The sequence below is a fragment of the Dromiciops gliroides genome, chromosome 4, assembly GCF_019393635.1.
Source record: "Dromiciops gliroides isolate mDroGli1 chromosome 4, mDroGli1.pri, whole genome shotgun sequence".
Taxonomy (NCBI): Eukaryota; Metazoa; Chordata; class Mammalia; order Microbiotheria; family Microbiotheriidae; genus Dromiciops; species Dromiciops gliroides.
The window spans coordinates 138,451,957-138,474,846 of NC_057864.1; the positions used below are offsets into that span (position 1 = coordinate 138,451,957).

A 22,890-nucleotide genomic window follows, 5' to 3' on the forward strand; every position below is an offset into this window, starting at 1 on the left:
AAAAGTAAAACCAAATAGACCTCTTTGCTACCACATTAAGATGATACCCATAACCAACAAAAGATCAAAGTGTCTAATTCAGTCATATTCAGTCTCAAAGAATAAGGTTAGAGAACCACAACAACATTTTTTATTTAAATAAAATTATTGTTCTTTGAGGGCAGCTCGATGGCACAGCACATAGGGTGCTTGTCCTGAAGTCAAGAAGATTCATCTTTTTTATTTCAAACCTGGCCTCAGTGACCTGGCCTTAAAGGACCCTGGGCAAGTCACTTAACCCTATTTGTCTCAGTTTCCTAATCTGTAAAATGAGCTGGAAAAAGAAATAACAAACCATTCTGATACCATTACTAAGTCAACCCCACAAGGGGTCATGAAGAGTCATACATGACCGAAATAATTGAATAACATTGATCCAGGAATGAAAGTCAGAGACAGCACCATGCCATGTTTATATCTGAGGCCATAACCTTATGCCAATGCTACCTGTAAGTCACATGCTGGTATGTAAGTCACTTCAATTCTCTTATTTGTGAAAATAGGGAAAATACTTGCACTACCTACTTCATAGCATTATTATTATTGCATGTAAGAGGTAAGGAAAAGAGATTCAAAGATGTATCCATTGACTCTTCCTCAATGACAGTGAAGACAGTGATTCAATTTAAAAAATGGCAATTTGGAGGTTTGGGCAGTTTTTACAAAGAAGAATCAACCAATGAGCACTTATTGATTACCTACCATTATGCTCCAGGCACTTCGCTCAGAGCTTGGGACACAAGACAAAAAATTAAATACTGTCCACTCCTCACTTTCAAGAAATATACTGTCAGGGAAAACCACATCGCATATACACAGAGAACAATACAAGATAAATACAGAGCAGTTATAAAAGAGGTAGTTAGGGAGAAAGGGCACTGGTAGACAAGGGGTAGGGAAGGAAAAATCTTTTGTAGAAGATGGAGCTTGAGTTCTATCTTTTTGGGGGGGGGGGGCAATGGGAGTTAAGTGACTTGCTCAGGGTAACACAACTAGTAAGTGTCAAGTGTCTGAGGCCAGATTTGAACTCAGGTACTCTTGAATACAGGGCCGGTGCTTTATCCACTGTGCCACCTAGCTGCCCCCTTGAGTTCTACCTTAAAGGAAGAGAGGGATTGATGACTCAGGATTGAGGAAGGAGTCCATTCAAAACAAGGAAGGAAAACGAATACAAAGGCACAGAGATGGGAGCAAAGATGGTGAATTCCATTTTGAATGTATTGTGTTTGGGAGGATGAATGGACAATGAAGTAGAAATGTCTAGAAGCTAGCATTTAGGGAAGAGGTTGGGAATAAAGCTATAGATTTGGGAGTCATTCCCACAGAGATGAAGCTTAGTCATGAGTAGATGAGAATGAACAGGGCAAGAATGTAGAGAAGGAAAGAAACTCCTCAGAAAGAGCAGTTCCAAAGAAGTTTAAGGCCTAGACACCAAAATGCAAGGGATTCAGAAGAGGGAGAGAGTAGTGGGAAGATAGAGGAAGGAAATTGTGACTGTTCTCTGGGTGTTTAGAAAAGAAATGTAGAACAATAACATGAAAGTTTAGATTTTGAAGATAAAGTTTATTTGGTTATTTTGTGTTTAAAGTAAGACTAAAAAGTATATTTGAAGGCAAAAGGGAAAAGCCTATGGAGGACTGAAGATTGCCATGAGTGGGGTAACCAACTGAGTCAGAGTAAATAAAGCCTTTTATTGTAATAACAAAGAAAAGAGCATGGGTTCCAAAGGTAACAGTGCCAGAAGAATATAGAGAGAACTTTCCAAAATAACAGGTTTTCAGCAGCAATTTGGGATGACAGGGATTAGTAGAATCTAGAGATTTATTAGTAAATAAATCTAGGAGAGTTTGCTACCCATAGATAGGAAGACTACCAAGGAAACAAACTTATAGAAAGAATGTTGTTGCAATTGAGCCTTCTCAAGTTAGATGTCCTAGAGGAGAACTGCAGGTTTGTTTGTAGCTGAGAAGGGGTGGTGATTTTGCCAAAGAGGGAGTCAAAAGTAGAGAAAGATTTTTGTGAATATTATCCTCATTTTATAGACTAGCAAACTGAGATTTATAGAGGTTAATGATACCAATTATAACAATAGTAATATTCCAAAAATACTAATAATCCAAAATAATAACTGGCAAATATAACACTGTTTTGCAAAGTACTTGGCTTGATCTTTGATCCTGATGACATCCTATGAGATAAATCTTAGTTATTATTTGCCCCATTTTACAGATGAGGAAACTGAGGCTTACGGAAGTTAAATGATTTGCCCATGTTCACTTAGAGGCAGGATTGGAATATATCATTCACCCCACTCTGCCTTCCTCAAGGTTAAATGACTTGTGTACCTTCTCATGGCTAGTTAGTCTTTCCCAGGGCTTCAGCCAAATTTTTTTATTTCAAGTCTAATTCTATTGCTAAATACAGACCCTGACCTCAGATAGCAAAGATGAACTTCACATGTCCTTCAAGGTTCCTCCCTTCTAGGAGGACCTAGCTCCTTGGCATTTACCTCCCAGGTTTTCTGTGAGGTTCGAATGAGATATTTGTAAAGACTTAGCACAGTGCCTCACATATTGTTGTTGTTCAGTTGTTTCAGCCATATCTTATTCTTCATGACTCCATTTTATGTGCTATATAAATGGAGGAAAGGAAATTAAGATAGCAATAAGCATTCATATAGTGTAAATACAAAGGCGATTCATTAAAGGCAGCTAGTTGGTACAATGGATAGAGAGAGTGTTTATACTTGGAAAGAGAAAAACTCAAGTCCAAATCCATGACTCTGTCCAAGTTATAACCTCTCCTAACCTAAATTTCTTCATCTGGAAGACAGGGATAATAATAGCACCTAATTCACAGGTTTTTTGTATGGATCAAATGAAACAACATATATAAAACAGTTTGTGTTGCATTGAGAGTCATGGTTTATGGGAATAAGGAGGGATGGGAAGTCTTATTTTACTCTATCCTGGTAAAATCACCACTTGCGTACTGTGTCCAGTTCAGAACACCACAGTTTAAGTAGAGCATCAATAAGCTAGAGTACTATTGTGGTGTAAGAAGTGAGGAAACTGATAATTTCAAAAGGGCATGAATAGACTTATATGAGAGTGAAATGAGCATAAACAATATAACAATTAATACAATAGCAACATTGAAAAAACAATGAAATCTGTGAGAATTATGATGAATGTAATGAACACTCATGATTCCAGAAGATCAAAGATAAAACATGCAATCCATTATGTAGATACCTGATTTTGCAGAATAAGCCATATATTTTTGATATATAGACAATGAGGGAATTTGTTTTGCGCAGTTATAAGAACTGTGTTTTTCTTTTCTTTTTCAATGAGGACAAAGGTAGGAAAAAGAAATTAATTTCTGTTTTGCTTTGTTATTTTTTAATCAAGAAATAGGACTCTTGTGGGCGGCTAGGTGGCACAGTGGATAAAGCTCTGGCCCTGGATTCAGGAGTACCTGAGTTCAAATCCAGCCTCAGACACTTGAAACTTACTAGCTGTGTGACCCTGGGCAAGTCACTTAACCCACATTGCCCTGCAAAAAAAAAAAAAAAGAAAAGAAAAGAAATAGGACTCTTACAGATGTGAAATGTTACATGTATTTTCAGATGAGATCACTATATTATTAGTTTTACCTAGTTGTTTTGTTTCATTATAAGAGACCTCCCTTGAAGCAGGAGTGATCTGTAAATATAATTTAAAAACAAAACACATCAATAAAACTTAAACTATTGAACTAATTAAATAAGTTACAAGGAAGCCAGAATGCAACTGAGGTAGTAGAGGATCCTGGTGAAGGAACTGTGGATCTGAAGCCTGGAAAAGAGAAGAATCAGAGGAGATATGATGGCTATGTTCGAGTATTTAAAGTTCTATTGTATAAATGAAGAATGTCTGTTGTTGTCATTCAGTTGTTTTCATTCATGTCTGACTTTTCTTGACACTATCTGGGGTTTTCTTGGCAAAAAAACTGGGATGCTTTGCCATTTTCTTTTCTAGCTCATTTTACAGATGAGGAAACTGAAGAAAATTGAGTTAAGTGACTTGCCCAGGCTCACACAACTAATAAGTGTTGGAGGTGAGATTTGAATACAGGAAGGTGAGTGCTCCTTACTCAAGGCCTGGCACTCTATCCACTGTGCCATCTAGCTGTCTTAAAGGAGGAATTTTTATTTGTTCCAGAATGAAGCAGTACAAGCAATAGGTAGAAGGTGCAAAGAAGCTAATTTAGTCTCAATGTCAGAAAAAAAATTCCTAAAAATTAGAACTATGGAATGGTGGACTATACTATTTCAAGAGGCAATAAGTATACCCCTCAGGGCAGGTCTTTAAGCAAAGACAGGATGGCAGGTAAAATATATTATAATTGAGATTCTTTAGGCATGGGTTGGACCAGATAGCCTCTAAGCTCCTTTCCAACTCTAAATTCTTATAGTATATTCAAAGAATCAGAAGATGCAACTCTGGATTTTGACAACAACAAAAGGGTCATTTTGCATGGAACAAAGCACATGTGTGAAGAGGAGTGATATGAGAATAAATTCATATAGGTATGCAGGAACCAGATTATCAAGGCTTTTGAATAATAAGCTGAGGAGTTTCTGTTTCTTCAAAGACATAGTAGGTAGTCATCAAATCTTCTTGAGCAAGGGGAAGAGGGAAGGTTTCTTAATCGCACCATTGACAGTGATGCTGGAAAAGGGAAAGCAAAGACTGGGAGACTACTTAAGTGTCTAGGAGAAATGTCCAGGCCAGAGTGTTGAAGTACTGAAACTAGAGTAATAATCATGTAAGCAGAAAGAATAAGATGGATCTAATGCCAATAACAAGAAAAACCATAGTACATCAAAGATTGACACACTGTGACTGTTATCTGTACTTCTGTTCTCAATCTAACAGCTTGTTTACTATCCTCATTAGGTACTCTTACCACATCAGAAGGGCCTTTGGAAAACCAATAATTAACTTAAAGGACCAAAGAATAAATACAAGCATTTTTTTCTACTTTGTTATGACCAAAAAATACCATTCCAATGAGCTAATAGCTTAGAAAGACAGTAAGAGTTGATCTTTTAGGTTTAGACCAGACAGGAGAAATCAGTCTTCCTTGGTTTAGAAACATAAATATAGGGTGCCCCAAAAATCTGTCTTCAGTTCTAACCATTTTTTTAATCATAAAGGTATTTTATTATTTTCCAGTTACTTGTAAAGATAGTTTTCAACATCTGTTTTTATAAGATTCTGAGTTCTAATTTTTTCTCCCTCCCTCCCTTCCCTCCATTCCCCCCTATCCAAGACAGAAAGCAATCTGATATATAGGTTATTTTTGTACAATCACATTAAATATATTTCTGCATTAGTTATATCATGAAAGAAGAATCAAAACAAAAGGTAAATTAAAAAAAAAAAAGGTAGAAAAGTATGTTTCGATCTGCATCAAGATTCCACAGTTCTTTTTTCTGGATGTAAAGAGCATTTTCCATCATGAGTCCTTTAGAATTACCTTGGATCATTGTATTGCTGAAAACATTTAAGTCTATCACAGTTGATCATCCCACAATATTGCTATTACTATGTACAATGTTCTCCTGGTTTTGCTCACTTCACTCAGGTTCAGTCCACTTAAGTCTTTCCAGGATATTCTGAAATCTGCCTTCTCATCATTTCTTATAGCTAAATAGTATTCCATTACATTCATATACCACAACTTGTTCAGGTATTCCCCAATTGATGGGGATTCCCTCAATTTGCAATTCTTTGCCACCACAAAGACAGCTGCTATAAATATTTTTGTACATGTGGGTCCTTTTCCCTTTTTTAATGATCTCTTTGGGATACAGATCTAGTAGTGGTATTACTGGGTCAAATGGTATGTACAGTCCCCATACCCCTTTGGGCATAGTTCCAAATTACTTTCTTGAAATGGTTGAATCAGTTTACAACTCTACCAACAATGCATTCATGTTCCATTTTTTGCACAGTTTCTTCAACATTTATTACTTTCCTTTTTTTTTATATTAGCCAATAAGATAGGTGTGAGGTCCTATCTCAGAGTTGTTTTAATTTGCATTTCTCTCATCAATAGCAATTTAGAGCATTTTTTCATATGGCAAAAGATAGTTTAGATTTATTCATCTGAAAACTACCTCTTCATATCCTTTGACCATTTCTCATTTGGGGAATGACATGCATTCTTATAAATTTGATTCAGTTCCCATATAGTTTAGAAATGAGACCTTTAGTGAGCTCTCAAACTCATGACACAATCACTCCAAAAAACATCCAAATAATCCCACAGGACAATTCCTGGAGCAGCAAAATCCACAGGAAAATGGCTTGAAAAGTCAGAAGGAGGTAGCTGCTATACTGAGACAGGAGTGGAGCCCAATCCCACAGTCATACTGACAAAGAACCAGTTCCAGGAAGGATTTGCCAGAGAAAGAGACCCCCCAGAGCCTCTGAATCAGCTGAAGCGCCAGTATCATCTGGAACTAAGCTCACTGTCTGTTGAGGGGGCTGAGACTTTGGCAGGGGGAAGATTACAAGGGTCTCTGCTAGTGCAGAGGCAGAACTTGGATTTTTCACCCCTGCTGGGAACCAGGAGGTAGGCTTGAGTAGCAGTGGCCAGGGGTGGGGCAGAGGCTTGTCAGAGCTGACAACCACAACACACAAATCTGGTTAATTAGCAAACAGGCCAGGTGAGTGAAGAACTTGCTCCTCCTTAAATCATACCACCTGGGACCTCCAGAAGCTTGGCATAGTGCAGTCTGGAAAGAGTGCCCCATTTTAAGGAACTAAAAGTCAAGTAAAAGGAAGGCAAAATGAGCAGAAAGAAAAAGGTGAGGACCATAGAAAGTTTCTTCAGTGACAAGGAAGATCGAGGTGCACCCTCAGAGGAAGATGTCACCATTAGGGCCTCTATATCTAAAGCTTCCAAGAAAACTATGAGTTGGTCTCAGGCCATAGATGTGCTCAAAAAGGACTTTGAAGATAAAAGTTAGAGAGGTAGAGGAAAAAATACAAAGAGAAATGAGAGTGATGCAGGAAAGACATGAGAAAAAAGTCAACAGCTTGAAAAGCCTAATGGAAAAGCTCTGTGATGAAAATAATTGCCTAAGAATTAGGATTGAATAAATTGAAGCTAGTGACTTTATGAGAAACCAGGACACAATAAAGCAAACACAAATGAATAAAAAATAGAGGGCAATGTGAAATAACTTCTTGGAAAAACTACTCACAAGGAAAATAGAGTCAGGAGAGATAATTTGAAAATTATTTATCTACCTGGAAACCATGATCAAGGAAAGAGCTTAGACAACATTTTCCAAGAAATTATCAGGGAAAATTGCCCTGATATTCTAGAAGCAGAAGCTAAAATAGAAATTGAAAGAATCCATTGATCACCTCCGGAAAGAGATCCCAAAAGGACAACTCCCAGGAATATTATAGCCAAATTCCAGAGCTCCTGGTGAAGGAGAAAATATTGCAAGCTGCCAAAAAGAAAGAATTCAAGTACTGTGGAGCCCTGGTCAGGATAGCACAAGATCTAGCAGTTTCTACATTAAAGTACGGGAGGGTGTGGAATATGATATTCCAGAGGGCAAAGGAATTGGGTTTACAACCAAGAATCACAAATTCAGCAAAACTGGAGGAAAAAATGGGACATCAATGTAAAAAGAGGACTTTCAGGTATTTGTGATGAAAAGACCAGAAATGAATGGCAAATTTGACTTCCAAATACAAAACCCTAGAGAACCACAAAAAGTTGGAGTTAGGTGACATGCCTGGGGTTGTGAAGTGGGTGGGTATCTTGTGTCTGAGGCCAGGTTTTGGCTGGGATCCCCTTGAATCCAGGGTGGATGCTTTGTTGACTGTGTCACCCAGCTGTCCCATGATGACACCTTTGGGATTAAATTGAGGGGTGAGAGAAATGCTCTGGGGGAGGAGGAAGGACAGAGATAGCATGGGGTGAAATTCTACAAGAAAGAAACAGGAAAGGGGTTATGGAGTGGGGGAAGAAATGACGGAAGAGCAGGGTAGTAAATGAATTTTACACTCATCAGAATAGGCTCAAAAACCTTAATCTCATCAGAGTTGGCTCAAGGAGGGATTAACATGTACACACATGTACACACACACACACACACACACACACACACACAATTGGGTGGAGTAATCTATATAATCTGGGAAGTAAATGAGCCTAATACTCATCAGAATTGGCTCAAGGAGGGAATAATGTACACACTCAATTGGGGGGAGTAATCTATCTAACCCTGAAGGAAAATAGGATGGGAAGGGGATAAAGAGAGAGGGACAAAATAAGGGATGGCAGATTTGGGGAGGGGACAGGCAGAAGCAAATTCCTTTTGAAGAGGGATAGGATGAAAAAAAGATAGATAATAGAATAAATATCATGGGGGAAAGGAATAGGATGAAGGGAAACAGTTAACAATGTTAATTGTGAAAAAGAGAAAAGGGGGAAAATTGTACAAAAATATTTATAGCAACTCTGTGGTGGCTAAGAATTGGGAATCAAGGGAGTGTCCATCAATTGAGGAATGACTGAAGAATCTGTGGTATATGATTGTAGTGGAATGGTATTGTGCAATTGGAAATGACAAACAGGATGATACCAGAAAAACCTGCAAAGACTCATGAACTGATATATAATGAAGTGAGCAGAACTGGGAGGACATTGTGTATAGTGAGAACAGTATTGTTCAATGAGCAACTGTGAATGACTTAACTACTCTCAGCAATACAGTGATGCAAGACAATCCCAAGGGACTAATGATGAAGTATACTATCCACTTCCATAGAAAGAAATGAGGGTGGGAGAATAATTCAGAATTTTAAATCTTATGAAAATGGATGTTGAAAATTACCCTTAAATGTAACTGGAAAAAATAAAATAAATGTTTGTTGCATTGAAAAAAAATGGAAAAGGGGGGAAAAAAAGGAATGAGACCTTTATCAGAAACCCTGGTTGTAAAAATTGTTTTCCAGCTTTCTGCTTCCCTTCTAATTTTGGCTGCACTTCTTCTGTTTGTATAAAACCTTTTTAATTTAATGTAATAAAAATCATCCATTTTGCATTTCATAATATTCTCTCTTTTTTGGACATAAATCCTTCTCATCTCCATAGATCTGAGAGGTAAACTATTCCATCCTCTCCTAATTTACCTATGGTAGCAACCTTTATGTCTAAATCATGTATTCCTTTTGACCTTATTTTGGTTTCTCCTTTAGGAGGTGATCAGTGGATTCTTTCAATTTCTATTTTACCTTCTGCTTCTAGAACATCAGGGCAATGTTCCCTGATAATTTCTTGGAAAATGATATCTGAGCTCTTTTTTGATGATGGTTTTCAGGTAGTCCAATAAATTTCAAATTCTCTTGCCTGGATCTATTTTCTAGGTCAGTTGTTTTTCCAAGGAGACATTTCACATTGCCTTCTATTTTTTCATTCTTTTGGTTTTGCTTTATCATGTCTTGATTTCTCATGAAGTCATTAGTTTCCATTTCCTCAATCCTAATTCTTAAGCAATTATTTTCTTTAGAAAGCTTTTGTACTTCCTTTTCCATTTGGCCAATTTGGCTTTTCAAACTGTTGACTTTTTTTTGGTGACTTTCCTGTATCTCTCTTATTTTTTTTCCATTTTTTCCTCTACCTCTCTTTATTTTCAGAGTCATTTTTGAGCTTTTCTATGGCCTGAGACCAATTCATATTTTTCTTGGAAGCTTTGGATGTAGGAGCCCTGACCTTGCTATCCTCTTCTGAGGGTATACTTCAATCTTCCTTGTCACCATAGAAACTTTCTAGGGTCAGCATTTTTTTTTCTGCCTGCTCATTTTCCTAGCCTATTTCTTGACTTTTAACTCCTTCTTAAAGTAGGGCACTGCTTCTAGTATGCACTGTCCCAAGCTTCATAGGGTCCAAGATGGTATGATTAAAGGAGAGAAACGTTCACCAGCCCCTGGGCTGTGCTCTGAACTGCAAGCAGGTTTTGTCAAATAGGGAGTTTTTATTCCAAAAGCTAGATTCTTTGGGTTTATCAAATGGTAGATTACTATAGTAATTTACTGCTATGTCTCCTGTGCCTAACCTATTCCATTAATCCATCACTCTATTTCTTAGCCTGTACCAAATAGTTTGATGACTGGCACTTTACAATATAACTTCAGATTTTACGATTTGTTTTTTCACCCACTCATTCTTTAGGATAAGCTTATTTAATTTCCAATTAATTTTCAGTTTCTCTCTCCCAGGGCTCTTTCTTACATTTAATTTTTATTGTATCATTATCTGAAAAGGATTCATTTACTATTTCTGTCTTTCTACATTTGACTGTGGTTTTTATACTCTAATACATCATCATTTTTTGTGTACATGCCATGTACTGCTGAAAAAAAGGTATATTCCTTCTATCCCCACTCAGTGTTCTCCAGAGGTTTATAATATCTAACTTTTCTAAAATTCTATACACCTCTTTGACTTCTTATTTATTTTGTGGTTAGATTTATCTAGTTATGAGAGGGGAATGTTAATATTTACACACACACACACACACACACACACACGTATAGATTTGCTATCTATTTCCCCTTGTAACTCATTGAACTTCTCTAAGAATTTTGATGCTATACCAATTGATGCATATATGTTTAGTATTGATATTGCTTCATTTTCTATGGAACCTTTTAGAGCAAGATATAGTTCCCTTCCTTATCCCTTTTAATTATACTTATTTTTGATTTTGCTTTGTCTGAGATTAGGATTGTTACACTTGCTTTATTAATTTCAGCTGAGACATAATATGTTCTGCTCCAACCTTTTATCTTTACTCTGTGTGTATCTCTCTGCTTGAAATGTGTTTCTTGTAAACAACATATTGTAGGATTCTGAGTTTTAATCCACTCTTCTATTTGCTTCCATTTTATGGGAGCATTCATCCCATTCACATTCACAGTTAGGATTAATAACTGTGTATTTCCCTGCATCCTCTTTTCCCCTTTGTATTTATTTTTCTTCTTTTGCCCTATTCCTCCTCACCAGCATTTTGCTTATGACCACTCCCTCCCTCAATCAGCCCTCTCTTTTATCAGCTGCCCTCCCTTTTCTTTCCCCTTTCCTCCTCTGCTTCTGCCCTCCCTTCTATTAGTGCCCCTTTCCCCCTTACCCTTTTCCTTCCCTAAAGGGTAAGCTAAGTGTTTTTATCCAAATGAGTATATATGTTATTCCCTCTTTGAACGAAATCTGGTTAGAGTAAGGTTGAAACAATGTTCATCCTTCCCTTCTTTCCCTCTATTGTAATAGGTTTTTTTGAGCCTCTTCATATGATGTAATTCACCCCTATTTCACCTCCCCTTTCCTCTTCTCCCTGTATACTCCTTTTTTCATCCTTTGATTTTCTTTATATCATCACATCAAAGTCAATTTATATCTATAACCTCTCTATATACTCCTTCTATCTGCCCAAATAGACATACAATTCTCAGAATTAAATGTATTATCTCCCCATGTAGGGATGTAAACAGTTTAACCTTATTGAATAGCATTGGTTTTTTTTTTCCTGTTTACCATTTTATACTTCTCTTGAGTCCTTTATTTGAAGATAAAATTTTCTGTTTCATTCTGGTCTTTTCATCAGGAAACCTTGAATGTCCCCTATTTCACTGAATGTTCATATTTCCCCCTGAAAGATAATGCACAATTTTGTAGGAGGTTGATTTTTGTTTGCAATCCAACCTCCTTTATGTTCCATAAAATCATATTTCAAGCCTTTTGATCCTTTGATGCTGAAGCTCCTAGGTCCTATGTAAGCCTAACTGTGGCTGTGTGATATTTAAATTGTTTTTGACTGCTTGTAGTATTTTCTCCTTTACCTGATAATTATGGAATTTGGCTACAATATTCCTTGGAGTTTTCCTTTTGGGGTCTCTTTCAGGAAGTGATCAGTGGATTCTTTTAATGACTATTTTATTCTCTGATTCTACAGTATCAGGGCAGTTCTCCTTGATAATTTCCTAGAATATGTTCTCTAGATTCTTTTTTTGATCATGGCTTTCAGGTTGTCCAATCATTGTTAAATTATCTCTCCTGGATCTATTTTCTAGGTCAGTTGTCTTTCTGATGAGGTATTTCACATTTTCTTCTATTTTTTTTTCTTCTTTTCATTTTGTTTGACTGATTCTTGGTGTCTCATAGAATCATTAGCTTCCATCTGCTCAATTCTGATTTTAAGGCATTGTTTTTTTCAGTAAGCTTTTGTACCTCCTTTTCCATTTGGCCTATTTGTTCTCCATTTGGCCAATTGTATTTTTTAAGGAGTTCAGTAAATTTTTGTGCTTCCTTTTCCAAGCTGTTTATTTTTTTTCCCATAATTTTCTTGTATAACTCTCATTTCTTTCATTTTTTCCCATTTTTTCTTCTGCCTTTCTGATTTGATTTTTAAATCCTTTTTGAGCTCTCCAAAGAAGGCTTTTTGGTCTTGAGACCAATTCATCTTCCCCTTTGAGGATCACATGTAGGCATTTTGACAGTATTGTCCTCATCTGAGTTTATGTTTTTGTCTTCCCTGTCATCATAGACTCTCTCAATGGTAAGGGTCATTTTCTGTTTCTTATTTATATAATAGCATATTTTTTGGCTTTTAAATTTGAGGTCTGGGGGAAGCTAGGTGGTGTAGTGGAGAAAGCATTGGCCCTGGATTAAGGAAAACCTGAGTTAGAATCTGGCCATAGACACTTGACACTTACTAGCTGTGTGACCCTGAGCAAGTCACTTAACCTTCATTGCCCCACAAAAAAAATAAAACAAAATAAAATAAAGTTGAGGTCTTCTCCTGGAGCACAGAGGCCACTATTGAAAGCTTTTTGTTCCGGGGGATATGGGCCTGGTCACTGGCTTTCTGCTTTGAGGCCTCTGTGGCTTGTGGATTCCTCACTGCCCCAGTTCTAACATTTAATACATTATCTTTCATCATTAGTAGTTTAAGAACTAACTTGGATTTTTGGTACATCCTGTATATTCACAATTTTAAAATTTAATCTAAATATGGTAAAAAAATACACAATAGATATATATTAGTAATGATTCCTATCATTTGGTTTTTCAATTGTGTCTGACTCTGTGCCTCTGCATAGAAATTTCTTGGCTAAGATACTGGAGTGGTTTGCCATTTCCTTCTCCAGTAGATTAAGATAAACAGAAGTTACATGACTTGCCCATGGTCACATAGCTAGTGAGTATCTTAGGCCAGATTTGAACTCGGTTTTCCTGACTCCAGCCTCAGCAATTTATCTACTGAGTCATCTCACTGCCTCCATTTATCAACAGTAGATGAATATAAAAGGAAGGACATATCACCACTAGATTTCGCATCGCAAAGGAAAAATCTACTGTTTTTAATTGCAGGGAAGAAAGAGAAAGAGAGAGCTTCAGATATTAATCAGTCATCTACTGAGACAAATAAACTATGAATACCATTATAAAGCACTCTATATGAAAATCAAGATGGACTTAAAAACTGCACAGATGTTAATTGCAAATGAGTAGGCCAATATAATATGATAAAAATGAGAATACTGTTCTAATTAATTAACCTATTCTGTGTCATCCCAATGAAACCTCCAAAGGATTACTATATAGAACTAGAAAATATAATATTGAAATTCATCTGGAGGAACAAAAGGTCAAGAATCTTAGGGAAAATAGTGAAAAAAGTCAGAATGAAGAACAGGACCAGATCTCAAATTAAACTATAAAATAACTTGGTACCACTTAAAAATAATAATATGATCAAACAGGTAAAGAGATTAGATATATGATATATCAAAATAAATTAATTTAGTTGCCTAGTATTTGATAAACCCAAAAACGCCAGCTATTGGAGTAACTCTATTCAGAACCATGGACCTGGGGATTTTGGTGATAGCAATACCCACCAAACCAACAGACCTGTTTCCAAGCATAAGCCCTACAGTTATATCTGATGGTAGAAATCATTGTGCAAAAGGAGCACATCTTACTCATCACAGCCAGAAACAACTACTGATGAACTTCTACAAAAAGGAAGTGGCACAGAAGCATTGGAAGTGCCAGTACTTTTCATATTTGTTACAAGTTTTGTTTTTCTATCTTTTTTTTTATTGGAGGGCAATAGGAGGGAAGGAGTATAAATGCTCATTAACTGCAAAGTGAAATGAAACAAAAAAATAATTAATCAGGCAACTTAATATAGGAAGAAAACAGTGTGAATATTCAGTCTAACCTCATGAAAGTTAAATCATCACCAAAAATCAGGCCAGAAAATGTCCATCATATTAAGTTATTAAATATTATTTACATGGATTCAATATAGATTTTTCTTCTTCCATCATCTAATAAATTCAAATTGTATAGATATAGATATAGATACACACACACACACACACACACACACCCATAGTCCATGACCCTAGGATCTAGGCTTCTCTGAATTCGTTTCAGTCTTAGGGGCCTCTCAAAAATCAGTTCTTTGATTCATTTTTTTCCCTTAGATATATATAGCTAAATAAGGAAGTAAAAGGAATATAACCAAAACATAGCTTGTGACTAGGTCTTCACAAATGTGGGTACAATGGTTCCCAGCTCTCATGTAGGCACTCAGTATCAGGTATCGAGCAGGCTTTACTTTACCCTCAGAACATACAAAAAACAAAGAATTTTTACTAGCCTATAAACAATATAGTTCTTCTTTCTTAATGGTGACTCCCATAAGGGTCCTATCTAGTCCCCCAGACTCAGAGTGCCACCCTGTGGTTTGAACTCTCCTCAGATGGGAAACAAATTTTGAGTCTTAAAGAGATAATAACTCTTCCACATTCCAGTTAGGTTTCAATTTCAGGTCAGGTATCCATATAATCTTTTACGCTTATGATACTTCATTGTGAAGTCTTGGGCTCCACCCAAAAAGGAAGCAGACCTTGGATGATGGGAAAGGCAAGCTACTTCCCACATTGACTACACTGTCTAAATAACTCATAGTAACAGAACATGGCAAAACCCCAAATTTTGATTTTTCATATCATAGTAGCTGAATTTAGGGAGAAACTAAATATACACAGGGGAACTAAAAAATCCCCCTATAATAATCTGACTCAATCATCCCTCATGTGTTGGTCTACAGCAGCCCAAATCAAATCAAATCAAATCAAATCTATCCCCAGTTGAAGATATATAATTTTAACTACTAACTTTATTGATAGCTACTCTCTTCAACAACAATGATCCGGCATTAGATAATCTCCTTAATCTAGACATCACTTAATGATCCACTCTACTAAGTGGATGCTCTAGAGAAGTGTTCAGCTCATTATGGTTCTCAGAAAGTAGAGAGTCCTCTTTCTCAGGTCCATTTTTTCTTTAGTGGTCACAGACAAGCTATCATGAACATGGATTACTATAGATTCATCCAGTCAAAATGAGCTCTTTAGCTCCAATGTTTGTATAACCCAGTCTCTTCTCTGGACCTGTAAAATTTCACTGAGCCCCAGTGATCTTAGAATCGTGGGGATACTGCCCCATAAGAACAGAAACAAACATGCTTCAATATTGCATATGGCATTTTTATCTTGGTATAGGATCAATAATACTGGAAACAAAGTAATACATCATAAAAAATATGCAACCTAGCTTCACTCCCATTTCTACTTTCTGAATATGGCAGCCCCAAAGTGATTCAAAGGCTGCTTAAAACCTAGCAGTTTTCAGAAATTCACAATTCAATTTATTAATAGCTTCCAGAATCAATACTTCTCTGAAAAAACAATGGGTTCACCAAGACAATATACCTTGGAACTATTATTCAAGTCACACTATTCAGTAGGGCTAGCCATTAGTTGAAGACTCAGGGACTCTGCCAGGCAAGGAAAACTGGAAATCCTGACAACTTGTGCTTTTCTGACACAAATCTCTAACTGTTTATTGCCATCGTAAGTTCATCCTTTGTAGATCCTGAAAAGAATCCTATAGTCGCCAAGTAGTCTCTATTAATTGTGAAGTCTATATCACCTTTCTACTATGACTGATGCATAAGGTCACTTTCCATCATACACACATACTGATTTGTTCTCCACTGAAAGCTCCATATACTAGGGACAAGGGTTAAGGAAAAAAAGATTCACATAATCAAGGGTCCAAACAAAGTCGATCTTATAAGCTTATCATATTAATTATGTAATTCGTCTTATTAACTCCTATTCTGGCTATCTGAAAGATGACTACTATATTGGCAAATTTCATCCCAAATTCCTAATACAATAAATAATATTTCAATATTAAATTAGTTAATAACAATTTATTAAATGCCCACAAAATGTCAGGCACTGTGATAATCACTGGGAACATAGAGAAAGGCAAAAGTCAGCCCTTTCCCTTGAGAAGCTCACAAATTTAATGGAAAAGATAAACAACTATGTACAACCATGTTCTATATCAAATAAAAAGAAAATAATAAACAGAGGGAAAAGCCCTAGAAGTAAAAGGGTTTAGGAAAACACATTCTACAGGAAATACAGTTTTGGCTGGTGCTTGAAGGAAGCCATAAGGAAGAAATGAGAAGGGAGAGAATCCCAAACATGAAGACAGCCAGTGAAAATGCTCAGTGATAAGACATTTAGTGTCATGTTCAAGGGACAGAAAAGAGGCCAGTGTTACTGGATGGAATAATAGGTTGGTTTTGGATTAGGTATAAGGATTGTGATGTTTAAAATCTAAATTGTGGTTGCCTTAAATTAGAAGCTTCAGCACCAGTCTTTGGGCATTAAACATTTATTAAAGCATACAGATATTCACAAGGAGTTCAGAAAGTTAAGAAAAAGCCTATCTAGCCTAGAGTTCCAGCCTGGTTGGATTCTTCCTCAAGTCCTCCTCCACAGCCTGCTTTAATCAGGAACTCTCCAGCAAGCTGATTGTGGAAGCTTTTTATAGGTCTGGAACAGAGGCGGTCCTCACACACTGATTCAAGCTGATTGGTTGGGGTCATCCAAATCCATTGGTTTTGAAGGTGTTCTCAAGTTGAGTTCACAGTCTAGCTTCTGAGAACAATACCTTCTTAAGGGCTAGCCAGGTGTGATTACAATCCAGTTAACTTGAAGTAGGCTACTCTCACTTGATTCAATCAGCCTTGATTAATCTCCAGGTGGGTCTTTGAGTATCTGCTAAATGCCATTATTTCATCACAGGATACTAGAAGTGGGAGGGTAAGTTATGAAGGGCTTCTAATGCAAAATGGAAAATTTTCTAATTGATTGGGGGTGAGGGTCATGGTTGAACCAGTGCTTTAATGGATGATGGACTGAAGAGAGGAATGACTTGCAACAGGCTGAACAACCAAAAGGCTATTGAAAAAGTTCTGGGGTTAGGAGATAACGTGCTGCACTAGCATGGTGGGAGTATTAAAGAAGAGAAGATGGCATATTGAAGAGAAGTTGTAAAGGCAAAATTGACAGGCCTCTGCAACAGTTTGGATATGAGAGTGAGATTACTCCGAGGTTCTGAGCCTGGGGCACTGGAAGGATGCTGATAGCAGGGGGCAGCTAGGTGGTATAGTGGATAGAGTACCGGCCCTGGATTCAGGAGAACCTGAGTTCAAATTTGACCTCAGAAACTTAACACTTACTAGCTGTGTGACCCTGGGCAAGTCACTTAACCCCAATTGCCTCACAAAAAAAAAATTTTAAATAATAGGAAGGTTTAGGAGGGGGCATTTGGGGGAAAATAGATGTCTACAGGACTTCCAGTTCCATATATCCAATAGTCAGATGGAGAAAGGAAACTACTGGTTAGCAGAGAGGTTAGAGATGGATAAGTAGATTTGACAATCATGAAAATAGATCTGATCATTAAATCCATGGAAGCAATTAGATCACCAAGTGAAACAGTAGAGGGAGAAAAGAAGAGGGTCCAGTATAGAGCCCTTTGGAACACTCATGGATAGTTGCCTGTCCTGTATGAATATCCACCAAAAGAAACTGAGAAAGAATGATCAGATAGGTAGGAGGAGAACATGGAGAAAGAAGCGTCTCTAAAATCTAGAGAAGACTATGTATCAAAAACAAGAAGATGATCTACAGTGTTATAGGCTGCAAAGAGATCAAGAGGGAGGAAAAATGAGAAAAGACTATCAGATTTGGTTTTTAAGATATCATTGGTAACTCTGGAAAAAGAAGGAAACTTGTTTAATGATGAAGTCACAAACCAGACTGTAGAATTAAGAAGAGAGAAACGAGAGGAAATGAAGCGTCTCTATAAACGGCCTTTCCAAGTTTAGTCACAAAAGGCAAAAGAAATATCACAATAATTAGTGGGGACTGAAGGATCAAGTAAGGGTTTTTTGAAGACAGAGGAGGCATGGACTTCTTTGTGGCTAGTGAGAACAGTACACAGGGAAAGATTGAAGATAAGTAAGAGAGTTTTAATGATCAAGAGATAATATGCTGGGAGAGATGGGTTGTAATGGGATCATTTTTGTGATTCAGATTTGCCTTAGTAAAGAGAAGAGCTACTTCTTCATGTGAGCAGGCTTAAGGAGGAGATAATCACAGAAGATATTGGATGGAGAGGAGAGATAGCTCTTAGTGAATGCAGGGAATATAGTCAATGGCCTCAATTTTTTTTTTCAATAAAATATAAGGCAAACTCCTCAGAGTGCTTTGCTGCTACACAATTAAAGGCAGAGCCAGAATTTGAACCTGGATCTCCTGATCCCCAAAGCCCAGTATTTCTTTCCCCAAGACCACAAAGCTAATGTCTTCTTTTGGCTCAAAAAGGTTGTTTTTAGCTATCATCAAAGCCACATTAATAAACCTATACAAAGTCAACCGTCCCCTTTCAGTTTAGAGGATTTTCACTATAAATCCCCTTATAAATGGTGTTGTAGAATAGAAATAATTTTTAGTTTTATAGATCGAACATGGTATATTATTGCTATTGCTGTTTTGAGTTTCTATGTTTTTTAGGAAACACCATTTTACCCACACCATTAGCAAATAAAATTCTATGACATAAGCCAAATTGACATAAGATACTAACATAGCTGATTTAAATGTGAGCTTTTTTTTTTTTGGTTTTTGCCTCAGAGATGTAAATAAAATAAATATATTTTAACATTTCATATATAGTTTATTTTTCAGGGTGCTATTAGGAAAAATTTATATTACTTAAAGCATTATATGGATGTGAGTTGATATTACACTGCTTTGAGAGAAGAAATATGGTATAAAACAGTAGTTCCCATTTTTCTTTATGTAAGGACCCTTTTCTAATGTCACATATCTGAGCATGGTGGTTTCTGAGTATAATTACATAATAAAAAATGACAATGTTTAATGCACAAATGAATTTGAGAAACTCTCACAACAACTCCACAGCTACTATAATAGAAACCACTGATAGAGTGGAAAGAGTCTGATTTGATGATTTCTTAAGGCATTCTCAGTTCTAAAATTGATTGTTTCTAATAGACAATTATTTCTTAATCCCAAAATAGCTTTCTAGATGTCAAATTAAATGAAACACTACAGTTAAACGATATTTCATTCACATGCTGAAGGATGTTTCAAATAAGCTGGAAATTAAAAGTACCCCTTTCATGGAAAGCAAAATCTATTTTAAAATGACCACTGCCTTTTAAGACAACCATTCTTTGCAAAGTGGTGTGCAAGCTTTAGAAGAGACAAGAGCAAACACTTCTTATTCTAATAGGATAAAGGTTAAGTATAATACTGTATGACCCCATCAACTACTGACGTTCATGCCATGTTATTGTTAGTGTTGCATGTTAAGCTAGCAAATTTTCAATGAACTTGTGTTGGCTTTACCACAGACACAGATGTTAGGCGGACTCCTTTGTTCATAAGGTTCTCATTATTAACTCAAACCAAGTTGAATATTTGACTGAAGGAAAGGACCATATCATTGTTTTCAGATTTCGCTCTATGACTTAACTGGACTACATCTGCCAGTTTTAGAAATACCAAGTACTTCTTGGCGCCAGCCCTGGCGTCTTGCTCTATGACTACCACCCTAAATGTTTCAGCTTGAGGAAGTCTCCTCACCATCAAAACAATTTAATAAAAACTTAAATTGTGATTAAGAGTTACTCATCAATTGATAGAATATACCAAAATTGTGTTATTTATGAATTATTCCACGTAATATTTTAAGTCCAGCACAGAGAATTCATGTTTAAAACAGAGTAATGTAGAAAGCCAGTAAAATGTTTTCATGATTTATAAAGTCTGTGTTATACTTGAAACCATATTTATTTAATAGGTAGGCTGGCACTCTACAGGACAGTCCAATCTGCTTTAAATCTATTCTGAGCCTTTGGGTAGCTTAAGGGACTTTCTGACTATAAATTTAATTCCTCTCTTCACCTTTGTGCACTGATATCCTTTAGCATGAATATGATGGAGATAGGCAAAGAAATGCTTAGTTTTTATGTGTATAATTATGAATTAAATAAGGTTAAAGACAATTATAAAAATATTAAAGGCAAAACCCTTTAGAACTTATAAATGTGACCCTAATACTAAACATAGAAACTGTTTTATAAACCTAATTAAAGATTTAAGTTAAAAAAACAACATAAAAGAAATTACAAAAGGTCATGAAATTACTGCTTCCATGTGTGTGGATCACCAGCAATAACATAAAGTGGGTAATACTGAGAATCCATTTGTGATGCTTGTTTGAAAGCACAGTGTATTCTTGCTATAGCAAAAAGCCAAGGATCTTGCATTATGTCCATCTCTGCATGTTGGGTAAAGGTAGCTAGGAACCCAATATAAAAAGCTATGAAAATTCCCCCACAGTTATAAAGGATAACTTTCTTTTACTGACTATGAGTCACTTCTTCAATTCTACAAGAGGATTTTCCATTCATATCATTAAATTTTAGAATCAAATGGGTATTAGAGGTCATTTATTTCAATCCTCTCTCTAATGTAAGAGTACTTTCAAACATTCCTGATAAATCCAACAGTGGCTTAAACATTTCCAGGAATGGAAAACTCACTGCTTCATGAGGTACCCCAATCCACTCATGTACAACTATAAATATTAGAACATTCTTCCTAATATTGAATCAAAACCTGAATTCCTATACATCCTACCTCTTTGCTTTAATTCTACTATCTAAAACACATGAGAATAAATTCACTAAGCTGCTAAAGTACCCTACATTGTCTCTCTTACATGAGAATCTTTCAAATCTTTGAATACATACCATTCTCTTTTCTCCAAGTCAACCTCCTTAGTTCCTTCAACTAGTTCTCCTTGCTGTATTGCTTCCAGACCTTTCATTATTCCTGTTTCCTTTCTCTGAATATCACTAGCAGCCTGTTGAAATCATGGAACCCCAAACTGAATATAATAATTTATGTCACCTGATTAGTACAATGAAAAGTGATATTATTTCTTCTCTTCCTCAGCCCATCCCCTTTCCCTTCCTTTTTAAATTTTTTTTTTGTTTTAAGGTAAGGCAATTGAGGTTAAGTGACTTGCCCAGGGTCACACAGCTAGTAAGTGTCTAGTGTCTGAGGTCGGATTTGAGCTCAGGTCCTCCTGAATCCAGGGCCGATGCTCTATCCACTGTGCCACCTAGCTGCCCCTCCCTTCCTCTTTAAAACAGTCTCATGATGAAGGATGAGAATCTGCCCTTAGCAAGTTAAAGACATAGAATTTCAATGCACCGCACATATATACATACACACACAAATATATCCGGCAAAAAAAAACACCATAGGGGAAAAAATTAATACTATTTATCAGAAACATATTCAATGCGATGATATTAAAGTATTGAGAAAGGTTAGCTGTTGATATACAATGACATGAAGAAAGGATTCTACTAATCCAGACATGGCACTTTAAAGTTGAATTTGTGCTTACCATGCTGTATGTCTTTCATATCTAAATGAAGACTTGACATCAATATCCCAACTGCTTGCGATCTTTTGTTGCTTAATAACTTAACAACCTATTCAAGATAGAAAGGAAAAGAGAAAAAAAAAGAACAGAAGTTAATTTGCAATCCAACTTTATGATTAATTATTTTGTAATACTGGTTCCTGAGGCAATTTTGCGTTAGCGCTTAAAATATGAAGGACATATATTTTATATCTAAGGAGATTTGCTGTATTTGGGACCGTTACACATATATATGACCCAGCAATTCATTGGTAGTCTCAATTTCATAATTTCTACCTTTTCTATTAATAGAGTGGGTTATCAACAAGTAAAAACCCAATCATTTGGGTAATTGGTTTACTCTCTAGAACATAAACTATTACCCATGCTGGGCTGATGCCTGAGATCATAAATCTTTTTTTTTTTTTATGATCAATTGGATAATACCAACCCTGGACTAGTAAAGTCATCAAGAAAAAAAAAACAAAATGTCCCATCAAGTTATTGTCTAATGACTTTTCTCACAGAGTAGATTTAGACTCCATTTTATACAATACCTTTTAAAAATTACACTGTTTGCTGCCAGTGCCACTATTTTTGTACTTTTCATACATTTTAGGCTGAAACTTTCCAAATAAATAAGAGTTCCAACTACCACACCAATGGCTATATCAGGTTTCAAAATGCTTCATCAATTTGTTTCTTCATTAGTTTATTCCTTAAGAACCCCAATGCAGTCTTCCTAAAACAATAATGAAGGAGTCTCTATAGAGTGAAAAGGGTATGTATATATGTATGTGTGTGTCTGCATATATATATATATATAAACATATGTATTTTTCATATACTTTATATAGGAAATCATGTTAT

General features: G+C 36.2%; 1 protein-coding gene across 2 annotated transcripts in view; it reads right to left on the reverse strand.

The window, feature by feature from the left end:
• FMN2 (formin 2) overlaps nucleotides 1-22,890 on the reverse strand; it is a 453,587-nt gene that overhangs the window by 263,653 nt on the left and 167,044 nt on the right. For both annotated transcript variants that reach the window (XM_044003674.1, XM_044003673.1), the window contains one exon: nucleotides 22,003-22,090. In XM_044003674.1, coding sequence (XP_043859609.1) covers nucleotides 22,003-22,090 — 88 coding nt within the window. The remainder of the gene's footprint in view (nucleotides 1-22,002; nucleotides 22,091-22,890) is intronic.